This window comes from Vanellus vanellus, assembly GCF_965231255.1.
Source record: "Vanellus vanellus genome assembly, chromosome: 18".
In the NCBI taxonomy this organism is placed as follows: domain Eukaryota; kingdom Metazoa; phylum Chordata; class Aves; order Charadriiformes; family Charadriidae; genus Vanellus; species Vanellus vanellus.
In genome coordinates this window covers 10,536,345-10,554,785 of record NC_138923.1, presented here as the reverse complement: position 1 = coordinate 10,554,785, position 18,441 = coordinate 10,536,345, and the positions used below count along the sequence as shown (strand labels likewise).

Here is an 18,441-nt window from a genome sequence, read left to right as displayed (position 1 = left end):
GCTCTGCCTCCCGCGCAGAGCCGGGGCTGACTCATGCTCTGGGAAGCGCTGCCCGTCGCTGCCGGCGCGGGCTGCCAGCTCTGCCTGGGTGGGGGCCCCGGCGCGGGTCTCATTAAATCTTGGGAGGTGGATAGTGACCCCGTTATGTACTCACCTGGAAAAGTGACTCGGCCGTGCCTGATTACTGTGCTCCGCCTGGAGACTTTTCCTGCTTCCCTTGCAGATATATATTTAGATTTTACCCAAGGGCTTTTAATTTCCTCACTGGCATGAGCCGCTGTGACAGGTATACAGATACCTTCCCTTTTTCCTCCGGCCATTTTAACCTGTCATCAACTTTGTTAAGAAGAAGTGGGAAGATATTACAAGTCACTGTAGAGCTTCAGGGTCTCATTGCTCTGCGCGTACGCGTGTACAATGCACCACAGAAATAGGAAACGGTTGTCGGAGGCACTGTGGCTTTGTGGGGATTATTTGTTCAGCATCTGCTCGAGTCTGCTCCATTTCTTCTTCTCCCTGCTAAGCAGTCCCAAGTTAACATACTGGGTTTGCAGCTTTCGTGTTCGTCGCTGATGAGCCACACTTAGAGAGGTAAAAATGGGTTTGCAAAGGCTGCGATGACAGTTCTGGGATTCAGCGCGCGAGGCTCTTGCGTCGCACTTACATAATGGCTCTCGCCAACTCTCCGGGTAGGTGGGGAGAGTCACTCGGGGAAGGGGACCCGCCGTCCCCCGGCGGGCTAGCCAGTCCACCCCTGGGGGCCAGCACGTAGCCGGGGGGGGGGGGCAGCCGAGCCCCCCGGCAGTCGGAGCGGCGGGGTGCCGGGGCTGGCGCGGGCGCTGCTCGGTGCGCCGGGCAGGGGGGAAGCCGCAGGGCACCGCTGCGCCACTGCCTGTTACTGGGCAGTTACGGAAGTCGTGGGTCTGTACGGGAGATGCTTTCCCGGCTCCTAAGCGCTAACGTTTTGAAATTGTTAACATTTGAAGTGCTAATGCAGAGAACTCGGGGAAAAGGAGAGAAATCAAAGGCTCTTTGACACACCGTCCCCCTCTGGGCGTGCAGCCTGCCTGCCAGCTCTGTATGTATTTTCTTATTTTACATAATTTTTCCATTTCTCTCCATCAGCCCGGCTCTTCAAAGGCTTCCTTCTGTTTCCAGCTCTCTTGCAGCTGCTAAATACGCCCTCCTCCATGTTTTCTAAAATGTTGCTTCTTCCCCGAAACTCCGGTGCTCCGGATTATTAGTGAAGTCTCCCAAACTCTGCCGCGGAGACGCTGGGTGAGGCAGTGAGCCGCTGCCAGGTGCCGTTGCCCGATTCAGCTGCCAAGGCTAAATAGGGGAAACGAGGGAATAAAACCCAGCCAGTTAATTTCTGCTTGCGTCATGCAAATCTTTCAGGCGCCTTCGAGTGCCTGGTGTCTGGTGCGGCACCGGTTGGCCAAAGATTTCCGCAGCTGTGTGATGGAGTTGGTGACTATGGGCGTTCCCCCGCTCCAGGCTCTCTCCTGTTGGGTTTCTTTGGTTTGCCGCCGTGCCGAGCACCCTCCAGAAGCGTGGTGGGGATGGGGCAGCCCCCCAAGCCCACTGTGGTGGGAGATGGCCCCACGGGGGGGTGCAGGAGGGAGATCCTGGGAGGTGACACCCTTCCGAAGGTGGAGGTGGCTGCAGTGGTGGCACTGACTGCGGAGAACGAGACTCCTGAATGGAGACGGGACTTGAGCATGGTTGTGGCTTTGGCAGTAACCGCTCAGCCCAGTTGCCGTCCCAGCCAGCCGCTGCGATGGCAGAAATCCCCGCAGTTTGTGAACTTTTCCTGAAATGCTTTTAATGACAGTTTAATAATAACACTTAGCGCTTGGTACAGAGCTTCTCACCCCTGGAACTGAAATGCTTTACCGAGAAGGGTAAGGACCATTATCCCCCAGATTCACAGGGGGGCGAATAGCTGGATTTTATTTGTGAGAATAATTATAACAAGTGGAATTAATCAACTTTTCATATGAATGGTGTTGCTTTTTAAAGACAAACGTCGGGAAAGAGTCCCAGATACAAAGGAGAACTCACAGTGGTGTAGATCCATCTGACGGCTTCTCGGGGAACTCGTCAGTGCCTGTGGTGCAAAGGCATTAACCCTGCCAAGGCAGCGTGCAGAGGGAACAGAAACCAGTGAAAATAAATGCAAGGCAGGGCCCAGTGTTTACTCGCTGGTGCGCTAGAGCTTGGTGGGGCGGCGCTGCGGAGAGCTGCTGTTGCCCCGGTCCTGGTGTGTATCGGTCCTGCTGTGCTTCGCCCCTCCAGCCACTCGAAGCCCCGTTGCCTGGGAAGACTCTCCCGACCGTCCCCTGGGTCTCGGTGTGATCCACATAGTGTGTGGAGAAGTGACACTGCAACAATTATGTTTCTAGTTTCTTAGCTGGAGAGCTCAGAGACTGTAACCTCTTCCAAGCTCCTGTGAAGTCGCTGATGGTTGGGCTTTTTTCCCTCCTCCTCTGTCCTGCTCTACATCCCCCTCTTGCATCTTGGCCCTCTGCAGGCTCGCAGGGGGAGAGGGCTGGGTTCTTGTGCTGAGCCCAGGGAAAGGGAGGCTTGTTTTGGCTGGGACCTCTTGGTGTCATGGTAGTGCCCGTGGTGAACGATACTGCCTCTGTGCACCGTCAACACAGGTGGGAGTCACTGAGGTGCTTTCTCATGTCTCTGCCCTGCTGCTTACAGCCCGTCACTGGTGCTCTTTGTGGAGATGCCAAGGCATGGATTCACCTCAAAGAAAACCGAAGTCCTGGGAAATCCTCCCATTGTCTTTGGCAATCTGCTGCTGAGGGCCTCTGCTCGCAGGCACCGCAGGAGAGGGGCAGGCAGGAGCTGCGGTCCATCAGATACAGAGCGCTGCAGGAGCTTAAATGCAGACCATCTTTGCAAGTATTTTGAATTGCAAATGGCTGCTATGCACTTGCCTGGCCCTAACCTGGCACGGGGCAGCGCTCTGGCCACAATGGGCCCCCGAACGCTCTGGGGATCCATGTCTCTGGTGAGGAGCAGCCTCTGGGAAGCCCCAGGTCACCTGGATGCACGTCTCTGTGACCAACACATAGGAGCCACCACTCATCCCTGGTTTTCCCCCAGCACCTTTCAGGAAGGATTTGATCATCTGCATCTTTAAAACCCTGATTTTCATTGCACACTCATCTCCGAGAAAGATCTGCTGGCTCTCCTCAGCTGAGTGCTGAGGTCCTGTTCCCAGGCTGGTGGCCATGTGCCAGAGAAGACCTTCCTTCCCAGGCTAATGGAAGGAAAATGGAGAGAAGATTTTAAATTGACTCTGGATCAATACATGCGGTATTTTCTAAGCACTTTTATTAATAAATACACACATCCTCGCTGTCCAGAGAGGTCTCCCAAGCATCTCCTGGATATTCCAATATCTCTGCAATCTGAAGTACTCAATGTATTGGTATCATATTTTTGACTGTAAAATGAACCGAAACTCTTTGGAGTCAACCCTCTCATTAACTGCAACTCCCGATTGATTGTCAAAAACATGGGCAGAAGGATCTGTCTTGTTTGGAGAAGAGTTACTTGGGCCACTCTTGTGCATGGTGCAGGTTCAGGGGAGCAGGCGAGGGGGTTCTGGGGGTCTCTGAGTGTGGTCGTGTACTCCCACCACGTCCCTGTGTGGAGGCGCAGTGTTGGCACCCCATGGGGATGGAAGGGCCAAGTCCTACACAAAGAAAGAGGATGGAGCATCAACTTTTTTTTTTCTCACTTTTTTCTTTTTGACAAATTTGTTATTTTAACTGAAACAAATGCCAGAGGAAAAAATATTCTAGTGAGGAAGCAGAAGCTCCATCTTCTGTGATCTTAACCTCCCATTGGAAAAGTGAAAAATTACTAAACAGAAAAAAAAAAAAAAAGCAAGCTTTACATTTCCTCAAAAATACGGACATTTCCAGCCAGCTCTGTTGAAGAGGGATGCTTCTGCTGGTGCTTAAACAACGCCGCTGTATGCGGCTCGGTGCAAGCCCGGTTGCAGCACTCGCGGTGGGGTGGGGAGTTGTTTCTGCAGGGCTGTGCGCGAGCCTTGGCAACCTCGAAACGCTGGCAGCTTCTGAAAAGCTATTTTGCAGAAACGCCTGGTGACAATGTAGGGCATTCCCCGGCGACTAAAGGGCAAAACTGGTGCACGTGCGCTTCTTGAGAAACACTTGGGCGAATGGCTGGGCCAGAAGGGTTTGTAACCTCTGTCGAAGTATTGGTAGTGCTCTGAAGTTTATTAAGCCATTAATGTCGTGTTACTACATTTGTTGGGGTCTTGAAATATAAGAAGTGTTTGTGGCGATAATAAAATTGCGTAGGACCTTGCTTTTCCTTGGAGTTATTGAGTAAAGGGAGGTCAGGACTGCCCTGGAAAGGCAGCACGAACTCGCACCAGCCCGCGGAGGAGCCCCCGGAGGGGCTGTGCGGGGCGCTGCTCCTCGGGGGACGGGCTGCAGCCCCACGGAAAGGTGATTTTCCTCGAGCTGCTCACCAGTGGGTCCATAGAAGCGGGGGATTTACTAGAGAGATGATAATGAGCCTTAATGACTTTTCAGCTCGAGGTCCCTCGAATTATCGCCGTGTTTGTATGAACGCAGCCCCTCCGTAGAGCGGCAGCTCCGCAGCGGCTGGTAAAAGTCTCTCGTGAGATGGTGACGTGGTTGTGAGCGCAGACGTTTCCTAGCAAAACGTGCTCTCCTACCCAAGGAACCTTTTGTGCTCATTGGAAGTGTCTTTACATAGTTGATGCCTTTCAAGGTGACTTTTCAAGATTTTTAAAGGTATTAAACTGGCTTTTCTTACAGAAGGCTTTGCACGCTACCGCTTTTGGGTTGTATCGCAACATAACAGGTTTGTTTGCCAGAAGAATTTGAAGAAAAAAAAAACAGCCCCTTCCTGTTTCATCGACTGGTTTTAATGGGCTAGGTCATGCTTTATTAATAACAAGTTGAATAGGTGCATAAGAGGAGTTTTGGCAGTTGGGACTGAAAGCTACCTAGATAAAAGGAGAATATTTAACAATGCAGTTGCCGCGGATTCAATTAAGACTAATGAAAAATCTGCTTCTTTCTAAATCTTATTTTCCGAAATATTATTACCACTGCAACTGCTGCTCAGCAATTCCCAGCCATCCCTCCAGCCCCCGGCGCAGCAGTGGTCTCTGCATAATGCAGACGCTGAAATGAGAAACCAGCAGTTTTTAATGGGCTCTCAAACTGAAATTATACATCGCTTCCCTGGCTTACGGTCAGATGGTTGGCATTCAGTTAGCCGGGCAAATATTTCTGGACCAGAGGAATTCTTATTCAGACTTGGATGTTACCAAGGTTGTGTTTTGTTGATTTTCATTCCTGGATTCCCTTGGAGAACGCGCTGCACAAACGAAGCGTTTGATGTGTCGCTTACCCTCGTACACCATGGGCGGAAGCACGGGCAGCGTGTCCCTGCAGAGCAGACTCGCCGAGCTGCACTTCAGGTTACTTCGACAGCCACGGCTCTTTCTAGGAACGTGCAGGTTCGCGGCAAGAATGAGCGTGCTGGAGGTACCGAGTGATGCATTTTGCCTGTTGCACTGTTTGCGTTCTGGGTAAGCGTAGAGCAGCCACAAAGAGGCATCCCCAGCACGGGGGACCTGCAATTAGTCTTAAAAGTCTTGTCCCAAGGAACAGCCCTTCACTTTCTGAGTTACGGGAAAGCTGCTTTATCCATTCAGTGTCATCCTTCAGCCTTTGACAGACAGTGACGTACTCCACCGACAGCCCAGCACTCAAGTACTTTTATTTTTCTGGTTTTCTCATCAGTGCCCTGGCTTCCCGTCTCCCAGCCGAGAGGGCCAGGGCGCTTTTCCTGCATCGCTGGTGGCTCAGTGACCCAGACAGCTCCAGGTTGCCTTTCCTCCGAGTTCCTGCCTTACTCCTCCTCCTCCAACTGCTCTTACTGGCAGGAGAGCGCTCAGTGCCTGTCTGGGAGGCGGCTTGGGAGGAGAGGAGCTGCCGGGGCTGTAGGTCTTTAGGTGAAGAGTGGAACACGTTGCGTTGCCTGAGAGAGGAATATTTTTTGACAGAACTACAGCAAAGGATTTGCTTCAGCAGCCCGCCGCAGATCTGAGCAGTCGAGTCGGGGTAGCTCTGTGGGATTACGCAGCCTCGGAGAGGTTGTCCTCAGCGTCAGGCGACCTCTTTCCTCCCTTGGAAGGGAAATGGCTATTCAAGCCAGCAGCCCTGGCTGCAGTTTCTCATGACCCTGGGCTGGATCGCTCCCCTCTCTTCTGTTGTTTGTGCTTTGGTTTGTGTTCAAGTGCTTAACGGAAAAGGCGTCTTCATGTAGAGGTTCCCGTAAGCGGGAACCACGTTTCTCCAAAGGTTGTTTGATGTGTTTTTTGTCACCTTCTGTACAGCAAAAGTATGACAGGAGAATTTCCATTTTCTGTTACAATTCCCCAGGTCTTTCCCTAATACCTCTTCTGTTCAGTGCGGCTGCTTGATGGCATTAGTGCTGAGATTATAATTTAAGCATAAACCACTTTTCACATCAAACCTCAATTCTGAAATTAACATTCTTCCGGAATTAGGAGTACAATACAACATAGAATTTGCAAATAGCTCCCTAAAAGAGAGACCCGATTGCCCCAGTCCCAGTGACTCCTGTTGTCCAGGAGGATTCATCAGGCCCCGAGGCGGGCACAGTCCGATCCAGCGGGCTAACAGCAGGAATTGTATTCGGGGCTTGAGAGCAACATCCTGAAGTAAACAGATACAGAGCAATAAGTTCAAGATGAGGCTGAAGCAAACCATGAAGCAGAAAGGAATGGCTCTGTTAGAAAATGAATGCATTGAGCTAATGAATCATTTTGAGGTAAAAGGAGAAATTAAATGTATGCTGAAAGCTGGCACATTAGTAAATGGGCTGTGGGTTTTTATCCATTTTACATTTCAAAATGCTGAAATAAAGTATGTCTTATGGTGAAATCCCATTAAGAAATAATACTCTAAGTAGGGAAACAAGGGTTTGGTTAACAGGAAACAGGGATTTGATTTCTCTTCCCAGATCAGCATGGGATTGCCTTTGTGTCATGGGGTAAGTCACCTTTAGGTACCAACCTTAGGGGGAAGAAGAGCAAGCACAGCTCATGCCTGACAGTTCACTGCTAAGGGAGAGAGTAAGAAAAGGATTGGCCTTTTCTTCCCAGACTTTGGCGCAGGACGGTGGTGCTGGGTGCTCCGGTAGCCTCGGGGGCGGGTTTGGAATGCGCAGTGTGGTTCGGGCACACAGCTGGTGTCAGGGGAAAATGTCAGCTGTTCATTCTGAAAGTGAAGTACTTTGGATCCCAGGTTTCCCATTTCAGGGCAGCTTCTTACCTCAGAGACAGCCCTCCCACAGCCGGCCTTTCTCAGGCTTTGGGAAGACTCTCGTAGCTATCAATATGTTGGGTCTTTGTACATAATGTTAATTTTAAAGAAATTGTATCGTCGAGGTTAATTATTTGCATTGGCTTTTCATGTCACGGTGTCTTGCTGGTGACCAGTCAGTGAATTTAGTCTTTATTTAAAGCACGCAGTGAGGCAGCATTGCCGTGCAACACTGCTGTGCAGTGGAGCAGCATTGGCACACCGTGGGGCAGCATTGGTGTGCTGTGGGGTGACATTAGCACACAGCGTTGGCGTGCAATGGAGTAGTGTTGGTGTGCCATGAGGTGATGTTGGCATGCCGTGGGGTGATGTTGGCATGTTGTAGGGTGATGTTGGCATGTCATGGGATGATGTTGGCATGTCATGGGATGGTGTTGTCATGCCATGGGGTGTTGTTGGCATGCAGTGGGGTAGCGTTGGCATGTCATGGGGTGGGGTTGGCATGCCGTGGGGCAATGTTGGCATGCCATGGGGCAGTGTTGGCATGCCATGGGGCAGTGTTGGCATGGCATGGGATGGTGTTGGCATGCCATGGGGTGGTGTTGGCATGCCATGGGGTGTTGTTGGCATGCATGGGGTGGTGTTGGCATGCATGGGGTGGTGTTGGCATGCATGGGGTGGTGTTGGCATGCCGTGGGGTGATGTTGGCATGCCGTGGGGTGGTGTTGGCATGCCATGGGGTGGTGTTGGCATGCCGTGGGGCGGTGTTGGCATGCCATGGGGCGGTGTTGGCATGCATGGGGCGGTGTTGGCATGCCGTGGGGCGGTGTTGGCATGCATGGGGCGGTGTTGGCATGCCGTGGGGCGGTGTTGGCATGCCATGGGGTGGTGTTGGCATGCCATGGGGTGGTGTTGGCATGCATGGGGCGGTGTTGGCATGCTGTGGGGCGGTGCCGTGCTGCCGCTGTCCGTGGTGCTGAGCCCCGGGGAGCGGCTCCAGCCCCGGGCGCTGCGGTGCCCTCATGGGCCACCTGAAGGTGCTCTGTGTTGAGGGCTGCCATCACACACGAGCAGGAGCAGCTATGGACTGGTCTCATCTCCAAATCAGGGCGGAATGCACACACTCCCTTCCCCCCACTGCTTTCCAGTCCCACCTGCGCACTGGGGGAACTCACAGGTCTATCCCCTGGCCGCAGTGAATTCCCTTTTCTGTTTGACATCTTGAGAAATCGATGCCAAGCATGTTCAAGGAGCAGCAGCTTTTGTTCTCACCTGGAGAGGGACGACTGGGTTGTTCTGGGACAGGTAGTGTGTGCCTCTGTGGGCGCTGTTTTAGCCTGGGCAGGTGAGCAGTGATTGAGCCCCCGTGGCCACTGGTAGCTCCAAGGGAAGCAGCAGTGAGTTCCTCTCCGCTCAGTTCACAGCGGGTGCGTTTAGGAGGGGACCTTGCTCTGCTGCTTTGTGTCTGCGAGCCAAGCGCGCTGAGTCTATTCCCTGGCATGCAGTCCACACGCTGCTCTTTACACAGAGGAATAAGATAAAATAGCTTCCTCCCCCTCACGTTGCTACTGAAAAACAGGGATGGGGAAAAAATAATCCCTCAGCCCCTGCCCTGCTTGTGGTGATAAGAGCAATGCAATCATTTTTTTAAAGGAGGCCACCAAGGCAATTACATTATTTACTGAACAAAGCATTTCAGAGATTTCTGCATCGTGGATGTTTGCTCAGTCGTTTTGCACCAAATTCGTTGCAGCAGCAAGGCCAGAGAGTTTGCCTTGACTCCCCTCACTACCAAAATAAATGTACAGGGCAGGATTGTTCCACTGAGCGGCCGGGAGTGGGGAGAGAGAAGAAGGAAGGAGATGGTATGTGCCAACAGCTCTAAACTGAATGCGGTGAGGATTGCTATGTATGAGAGAGTTCAGGGGAGAAAGAGGAGGAAGTCACAGAGGCAGCCAAAGCTCGCAGGATGGCGAGAGCCAAGCTGAAGAATTCCCCCTCAGAGAGCAATTCCCATGTAAAAACTGTCCCACCAGCGAAGACAGAAGATGTCCATGGGGTGAGCCCCTTGTTACCGGCTCGGAGGATGGGATCCATGGGGAGTGATGTCGGACAAAGGTATTGCAGGACTGCAGTGGTGCGTGGGGCTTTGTGGGTGGGGGAGGCAGCACCTTTTATCTTTTAAATGAGAGGGAAAGGATTAGTGCCACCGCGGGCTGGAGGGCTGGTGGATCAAATCCTTCCGATAGCTGTGTTAAAGAGCCACGCCAGCTCCAAAGTTGTGTTATGAAATAGGTAGCTGGAGCAGAAGAAAGCCAGTTAATTTAAATTTTTTATAATTGCCTCCTGTTTTTTTTATATGCCAAAAGCATGTCTGAATGGCAGCCCTGAGCCTGAGGGGCTGCCACACAACACTGCTAACTTGCATTGCGCTTCATCTGTGCAGTATAAGACTGAAGCTTATTTACACTGCTAACACCACAGTGTGCACTGTACATAAGCACCATGTTTGCATGGAAGAAGAGATGCTCGATCCCCCCTCTGAAGAATAATTTATTTGTAACTGCAAAAAAAAAAAAAAAAAGCTACCGTAGAAAATGCTGCAGCCTCTTTCTGCAAGCACACAGCTGATGTGTACAGAAAGAAATGAGCTGTTTTGCAGGAGGATAAAAATGCTTTACATTGCGCTTGGATGACAGTGTTTCAGAAGAAGCCAGGTCCCCTAGTTGAGATGAGGATGCATATGTCAGTAATTCAGTTCTTGTTCTGTTCATTCCCTTTTCTGTTTCATTTTTTCCCCATCTATTCAGCCTTTCAGCCCATCCGTGCTGTCTTCCTTCTCGGCAAAAATTGCCTCACCTGTGATTGTGTACTGTATATCTTCCAGGATGTAATTTGGTGCTGCTTCTAGCTCCGGTTTCCAGTGCCAATGAGCGCCGTAGGAAAGCTGCTGCTCACGGTGAATTTTACTTGTTTGGCTTTAGATTGGAAGGAATTAACGCCTCAGCTTCGGTATCGTGGTGTATCTCGCTGGTGAGCTGGGGGGAGGATGGCAACAAGCCAGGATTAGCAGCTGTGGTGCCCACTGGGGAGGCCGAGGGGGGAGGTGTGCGCTGCGGGAGCAGGGCAGGAGCGTTGGCGCGGTCGCTCCCCCGGTGCCGAGCTGCGCTGGGCACATGCTTTAGTCTCCAGGTCTGGGAGGCAGAGTCCTGGCGTAGCTGCGGAACTGGGAGTGCGCGTCTCGGTCTGATGTGTGGTGTGTCGACTCCCCAGATGGCACTGATGCTCCGGTGAGCAGACACTTGGATCTTGTGGGGCCGTTGCTTTCTGACTTGGTGAGGCGAGGGCTTACACGTTTGTGTGGGTGCATTGGAACCGAATCCCTGAAGCTTGTGTGGTCTCAGCTCGTTTTGACAAGCAATCTGAATCTGCTCCCAGCGTCGATCAGCCTGCTTTCGCTCTGCTTTTGTGTCTTGCTTTCATAGCTCCAAAAAGACATCAAAGATGGACCTGTTCTGGGGGTACCTACATCTCCGAAGGCCGGTCCTGCACACTACTGTTGGCAAAGCCTTTGGAGTGAGCTTGCTTCCTCTCTGTGTCCTTTCAGGTACTGTTGATGTACCCTCTCAACAGTGCCAGTGTTCAAATCCGGATGCGCTGGGGCTAGAAAAAGAGTCATACATGCAACTGGGGGACTCTTATGAACTCATCCCAACCTCAGCTGTGATTAAACATGCAAGAGGAACTTCTCCTCTCCCATGCTCAGGGGCTTGGCGGGTTCCTGCCCGGTACCAGGGGGCCAAGCCTTCATCCCAGGGCTGACCCTCCTTGTCTCTTGGGAGGACCATGGCACAAAGGAGGGATGCTGCAGGTCATCATTGGATCAGGGGGGTACAGGGGACAGCAGTTCCAAATATTGCATAGCTACAGTGTTGTAGTGGACCCTTGCCAGAAGGCCAAGCGCGCAGAGCACAGCAGGGTACCTCGGGGCTTTATAAAAGAATTCCCTGGGTTTCATTGGAATTTCAAGTGTTTTGCTGCAGTCTTGTAAGGAACTGAGGCTGCTGAGAGGTAGAGAAGTTGATGGCACTCCCCTGGCAGTGCGCAGAGCCCTGCAAGCTGCCGCTTGTAGTGTCTGAATTCTGACTGCCGGGCTTTCCTTCTCTGTGTGCTGCTTCCCAACAATTGAGTTGGCAATTAAGATTTGTGCACGTCTCTTTCACTGCCTGTGCAAGCAACAAAGGCAGAAAGATTGCTTCAGAAATGACGAATAGCGTGTTTGAGATGCTTCGTCTCCTCCAAAGCCAGACACAAGCAGCGTTATCAAGTTAGCAGCGACAATTGTCCCTGGGAGTTGGGAGTGAAATTACCAGGTGATGGTGGAAGAAGGTGCTGTTACAGGGTGTTCTCAGGGATGCAAATGAATTCTCTAGACGACTGAAGCCAGTGAAGTTTATTCTCACCTACTTTATTTACCTCCTTACTCTGTCTCTTAGTCATTGCAGCATCTCAAAGCTTTTAGGGCTTCTCAGTCAAAACAGGAGGGAAGGATTTGAGTTCATCTGAAGAGAAACCGCTCCACAACCGTGTATTATTCCACACCTGGAGGCGAAAAGGGGAGCTCAGGGCTGGCTCCGGGCATCCAGGACGGGGATGCTCTCCTGCGGTGGGGAGCTGCGGGCGGGATGGGACCGGCCCAGGCTGCTCATGTGGAAGTAGCTCCCACTGAAGATGCTTGGAGCTACTTCTGTGCATCAGGGGCTGCTCTGAGGAGGGGATACAACCGGGACAACCTCCCGGCCGCTGCGGGGAGGGCAGGCTCTGCTGCCAGACCTGCTGCCTGGGCACTGACACTCTCCTGGCACGCAGCACCCGTGTGGCTGGAGCAAGCCGTGAAAGGTTGAGTCTTTCCCCTGGGAGCCGGGCTTTTCCTGAGGCAGGTTGGTCTGGTATGGATTGTGTTTGGGGGGAGAATTTGAAAGAGAAAGGTGTGATAGGGAACAAAGTCACAGAAAAGCCAAGTGCTGCTCTGGGCTCTCCGTCGAGCGGCTCTGTGTTTGGGAGGAAGCTGCTGGCAGGCGGGAGGACGGGTAAATATCTGTATTTGGATCTGATTACATGGGCTGGTGATCTCCCTGTAACACCGGAGATGTGGCTTTGAAAACACAAACAAACATTTTTTCAAGATAATCATGTCCTGTTTATGCGGCTCTGCTGGAAGTAGGGGAAACTCTGACCACTGCCCGTCCCGGGGCAAGCTGATACTCTTAAGGGATTGCAGACATACCCTTAAGGTATGTGGGTCTGCCACCCTGCCCTGAGCCCTGGGAGGGCCGGAGGCTGGCAGCGCTGCGTGTCCCCTCCCTGACCCACGGTTCCACCCTCGCCTCTTTGACTCACGTTTGTTGAGCTGCCGAGAGCCGAAATCTGAACTGCTGAGGTTCGGGGAAGAGCATTAGCATTGCGGAAGAGTTGAGGTTGGAGAGGACCTCTGGAGGGCTCTGCTCCAACCCCTTCCCAAAGCTGGGCTAACTTTAGCGTTGGCTCAGCTGGCTCAGGACCAGCCTTGCTGAGTTCTGAACATCTCCAAGGCTGGAGATTTCTCAGCTTCTCTGGGTGCCTGGTTCAGGGCTTGATCACTCTCCGGATGAATAATTTTTCCCTTGCTGCATCTTTTGCCTGTTCCCTCTTGTCCTTTTACTGTGTGCATCTGAGAGGAGGCGGACTACACCTCATCCATCAGGCAGCCGAGGGCAACAATTAGATCCTTCCCTCCCTTTCTCTCCTTCAGACCGCACAGTCCCACCTCCCGCAGCCTCGCCTCGTCTCTCGGTTCGAGATATTTTTGGCAGGAATAAATGGGACTTTGCTTCAGCCGTGCTACGGTCAACAAGGTGGCTGGAGTCTACTCCGTGAGAAATAGCAGCACTCTGCTAGGGAGAGTTTAATGCAACAGTTCTTGGGGGTAAAGCACTTTGGAAAGTGAGAAAGTCACCCAAATGTGTCTGAAAATGTAATTTCCGACCAATCGATGTTTTTTTCCCCCAAGGGGCAGCCAGGCGGTAACAAACAGGTCTCGCTAAATGAGTTTTCATCTCCTGACGCTCGCGCGCAAGCAGACCCAGTGGAAAGGTCCAGTCTGGCCACTGAAACCATTACAACCTCTCTGTCCTAGCAGCCACATTTCCCAGTGATGGTCTCTGTAGCCCATCACAGCAGCAAGCGCCTGGGTGCGATTCCTCTGCTGTCGAACCATTGTTGTGCCGTGTGGCTGAATCCCCTCCCGGGGGGACAATAAATCAACAGCTGGTTTATTTTTCTTTAACAAACGCCTTTCCCAACAAAGACCTTTCAGAGATGTGTCTCTGTCCTCAGTGCTGGTTTGCCACTGCAGCTTTCGGTGAGGCGGTTTTGCACGGGAGAAGGGCTGTGGTGGGATGGGCAGGGACTTCACCCGAGCGGGGTTTGTCCCCCCCAGCTCCTGCCAACACGCACGGTCCAGCCTTGGTTCTTCTGCCGCTGCTCTCTCGGCTGCCCGCTGAGCCCCCCGAAAGGAGCTCCCTTGGGTGGGCTGTGCCGCGGGGTCTGCGCCGGTCCATGCCCGGCCACCTCCGAGCCCTGCTGTGCCGGAGCCGTTCTCCGCTGGAAGGGCTGAAGCGCCTGTCCTCGAGCAGGGTTTGTACAAGAAATTGAGAAATTTGGGTTATTGGGGTGGTTTGGTTATGGGAGGATTTCTGCGTCTGTGCCAGACCTCACGTCTCCCCTCTGAGCCGGGACCGTCTGTGCCACTTTGTGAAGGTGGTGCTGCCGTGTGTCACCGGGACGGGCAGGAACCGGCAGCGCTGCGGGCAGGGTCCCTGCAGGAGCTTGTGTGGAGGAGACCTGAAAGAGACACGGGCGTTCCAGAGGGTTTTCCTTACGAGGTGCTTTGGCCTTGGACCGCTTTCCCTCTGGCTGGGCTGGGAAGCCCCACGTGGGGACGTATTTCTGGTGGTGGTATCTCTGTGCAGAGAGTGCTGAGCCCACGTCAGGATTTGCTGTGCCGCACGGCTGTTTGCTGACAAGGCGCTGATGCTCTGCCGCGGTTGCCCAGACTGGAGCGTGGCATCTCTGAGCCTTCCCCTGGCAGTAACCAAACCACGGGCTGTGCTCGGGGTTGGGGTCCAGGCACCCATCCTGCCTGCGGGTCTGTGCTCAGCATCCCCTTGGGAAGGTGCCCGCTCAGCATCGCCTCTCCTCGCAGCCTTGGGAGTAGTTTCCTTGGGTTGTTCTTCCAGGCAGCGTCGTTATGGCTCCGTGGGGGTGGCACTGCTCACACGCCATTTAACCTGGGCATTTCCTTCCCACCTATCAGCGGGCATTGCTCTCTGGCGCTGAGCACGTTTTCAGTGTAGGACCACTGCAAAAACAAGCAGGGTGCTCAACTGCTGAACTCCCTTACAAGGGCAATATGCAAACGGGCTGCTTGATCCCGATGAACAGGAAGCAATCCCGGATCCCGGCTGCCGGCGCAGCGAGCTGACAGCTGGCATCCTTCGCACTCAGCAGAGCCGTTCGTAAACACAGCCCGAGATTTCGTCCCGGGCTGCGGCACGGGGGCTTGAGCCCGGCTGGTTCTCGCCTTCATCCCAGCGCCGTTCTGGAGCAGCGCCCGAGCTCTGCTCATCCTCCCCGTTTTGTACCCACTCCTCTGTGACCCATATCACTGTGTCCCAGCTGGGGCTCAGCTCTGAGCTCCCTCCTGCAGGTTTCAGATGCGTTTCGGTGACTGGTTGTGTGTTTGTGGTCCCCGTACCCCAAATCCCTGTCCCCAGGCGCACTCTGGCAGAACGCGTTTGCACCCCCCGGGTGCGGGGCGATGCGAACCCCCGAGCTGGCGGCGCTGCAGCCGGGCGCCTGAGGGGAACAGGCTCAATTTTGGAAGCACTGAGCTCTCCTCCCACGGCTGCTGGTGAGATGCCAGCGCCGCTGAAAATCTCGGTGCCCTATATAGGCGCTGACATGCAGACAAGGCGCCTAACCTGAGGATGCCTACACTCGAAACACGCGGGTCTCACAGCCCACCTCCAAGCTCGTGCACAATCATTCCTCTGCAAGCCACGAGGCTTGACGGGACCGCGGGGACTCCTTGAGCTCATTGGGGAAGGCAGGGAGGTGTGCATTAGAGCAGCCTCAGCATCTGTAGGGCCTCTGTGCCCAGCGGGCAGAGCCCGATGCCCGAGTTTGGCAGTTCTCACCCCTCTGGGAGAGACAAAACGTTCTGGGCGGTGATTGCCGGCAGCACCGGGAGCTGCCGGGCACTGGGCTGGGAATGGCTTGTTTGGCTGCAGCAGGCAATGCTGCGGTTTTGGCACTGCACCGTTTTCATTGCTAAACTTTATGTATTTTAGTTGTGATGTGCGTTTTGCAGAGGAGAGCCAAGAAATAAGTACCTCTGTGATTAAACAAGAGCCCCCGGAGGTGCCGCTCGGTGGGGAGGAGGCAGCGGCGCTCCCGCTGCCGGCGTGCTGCCTGCCTGCACGGCACGCTGCGCTGCCGGTGGCGGGGGGGTGTTCGGGTGGCACTTCTCCAGCCTTCGGGCAGCTGTCACAGAACCACAGAATCAATCTCCTCGATTGGAAAAGACCTGTAAGATCATCCGGTCCAATCATTAACCTGACACTGACAAACCCACCACTAAACCATGTCCCTGAGCGCTATATCTACACCACCCCTAAATACCTCCAGGGATGGGGACTCCCCCACTGCCCTGGGTAACGCGCTCCAGCGCCTGAGTCAACGAGCGCCTGGAGCAGTCGGTGGCTTTTCCAGGTGCCCGCCAGCACAGCTTGCTGAACTTCCTCCAGACTGGGCGTCCCGGGAGCTGGAGTCCCCTCCCTGGGGTCGTCCCCGCTCCGTCCCGCAGCCGGGGGGGTGGGACGCCCTCCCCTCTCGCACGTGTCTGCGAGCAGGATGCGTGCGTCTTCCTCTCCCTTTCCCCTTCCTCTTGCTCGTTCCTTCTCCCCCTCTTTACTTTCTTTTTTTGTGTTCTCCCATCTGTCCTTCTCACATCAGGCTATTTTTGGGGTTGAGTTTCTCACTGTCAATATGGTAGGAACCGCGGTGCATCTCATGTCTTAGAGGATGAACACGGCTTCGGGAAGCCTTCCCAAGCAGTTACCTTGCTTGGTTCATCTTCACCCCCCTGCCTTGCCCCTGTCTTGGAGGCGTTTCGAGACGGAGTCTCAGAGCCGGCGGAGAGAGCCATCAGATTTAGTGCCCTTTAGCCCCCGGTCTCGGAACGCCTCTGAGCCGTGCAAGTGGTTATTAAGCAGCCTGGAGCTGAGCGTGGTGTTGGCAAGTCATTACTCTTGTGTCTTTGTAACTTCCAGGGGCTTTTAGTCAAGGCCGGATTATTTTTTTTTTACTTGAAAGTAACAGGAGCTGCAGGACCAAAAGTGAATTTTTAATACCCTTCATTTACCAAAATACCTCCCAGAAAAATCGGGAGGCAGCGGCAAAGGCGCGGAGCTGGCGGGGAGTTTGCTGGGAGGGAGCAGATCTCTGTGTGAGCTCAGCTGAGCTGCCGCCGCCGTGCTTTGCTGCTCTCTCCTCCATCTGAGCGTCTCCGAGCACTTTAAATACAGGGAAAGTATTTAACCTCAAATTATCTGCCTGAGACGGATGAGCTAAATGCCACCCCGATCCCGCAGCTCCCTGGCAGAGCCGGGAGGAGAGCTGGGGCTTGGGGCCCGCTGCCTCTTCCCCCCCCCCCCCCAACCCCCCGGAGTGGAGGGGACGGGTTCTGCAGCCCGAATCCCTGGGGGAGTGGGGCTCGGGGGTGCTGCCCGCATCCTGCCCAGCGCGGGGGAGCAGAGCTGCCTATCGGGGTGTGCGGAGCCGGAGCCGAGGAGGAGGATGGGGTGAAAAGGTGGCTCAGCCGAGGAGCTGCTGCGCAGCGTGGGTGGGCAGGTGATTGCTCTCTCGTGTACATAAGCAAGGTTTATTAGTGGCTTTTGTTCTAATAATAAATACGCCATTGTCTTCTCACTTTCTAATAAAGCCCTTCCATTTTGTAAGGGGCTGCAGCTTGAAATGCGACGGCAGAGCTGTCTCTGTAGCCGCAAAGTTTCTTCCCCCTCTACTCCTCTCCGTTCTCTCGTCCTTTGCTGCTCTGCCCCTCTCTCTGGGGGATGCTGCTCGCCCCAGCCGGGAGCTCGGCCTCGGGGTTTGGTGGTTGGCAGTGGCAGGACGAGGGCCCTCGGCTTTCCCTCTCCGGGTACGGCACTCCTGTCCCGCACCCTGGGCTCTGGAGGGGAGCGCAGGTCGGGCTCGCTGCCGGCGTCGCACTTGTCTTCCACGGTAGGAACGGGATGAGTCGAGGTTTGTCTGCACGGGGGTACTCAGGGAGGCTCATCTGGATGAAGTAAAAAAGGGAGTTTAAAGTAGATTAGCTAAACCACATTAAAAGCTGGTGTAACCTCTGTGACGCAGTTCAATGGCTTTATGCTGTGTATTGTAAATCTACTCTTTCCTTGCAAGGGACACTGCGCGCAAAAGGGTTTCTGCCGCTCTGCTAATGCCCTCCAGCAGTTAACCTGGGTTCATTGTCAGAAAAGTGACACTGCAGACGGGTCCGCGGTGGCTGGGGGGCAGTTTGTGAGGAGCAGCAAGGGGGGGATGCGTGCGCAGCGCCTCCGGGGCTGGGTTAGCAGCTCCGCTCGCGCCGGTGCGGGGCCGGGCTCTCCCGCTGTCTGGAGCCGGGCCCGAAGCCCAGGTTTGAGGCTGGTGCCTGGCAGAGAGCTCTGGGGGGCAGCGGGGCCGGCTCGGCCGCGGGGCAGCGCTGGGCGTCCCGTGGGTCTGTCCATCCTTCCTTCTCCCTGCCCAAAATGTGGCTTTTCCACAAGAAGACAAACTCTCCAAGCTTAAACTTTGTAAAAGTTTTGGGGGTCTGGAAAACGACTGATTTTCAAACAAGAATTGGAGTGGTTTTTAGTTTTCTTAAAATTGTTTCCGTATTTTCTCAGCATTTAGACTAGTTATGAGAATTCGGGTGCCTGGTGGGAAGGAGAGGTTTCAGTGT

General features: G+C 54.0%; 1 protein-coding gene across 7 annotated transcripts in view; it reads left to right on the top strand.

Moving 5' to 3' along the window:
- Positions 1–18,441, top strand: part of KCNT1 (potassium sodium-activated channel subfamily T member 1) — a gene marked incomplete at its 5' end in the record, with an annotated part of 90,584 nt that overhangs the window by 33,222 nt on the left and 38,921 nt on the right. For 2 of the 7 annotated variants that reach the window (XM_082492707.1, XM_082492706.1), the window contains one exon: positions 9,349–9,497. The exons of the other annotated variants lie outside the window; for them this stretch is intronic. In XM_082492707.1, the coding sequence (XP_082348833.1) occupies positions 9,349–9,497 (149 nt within the window). Of the gene's footprint in view, positions 1–9,348; positions 9,498–18,441 lie in introns of those variants that run through there. 7 annotated transcript variants of the gene reach the window in all.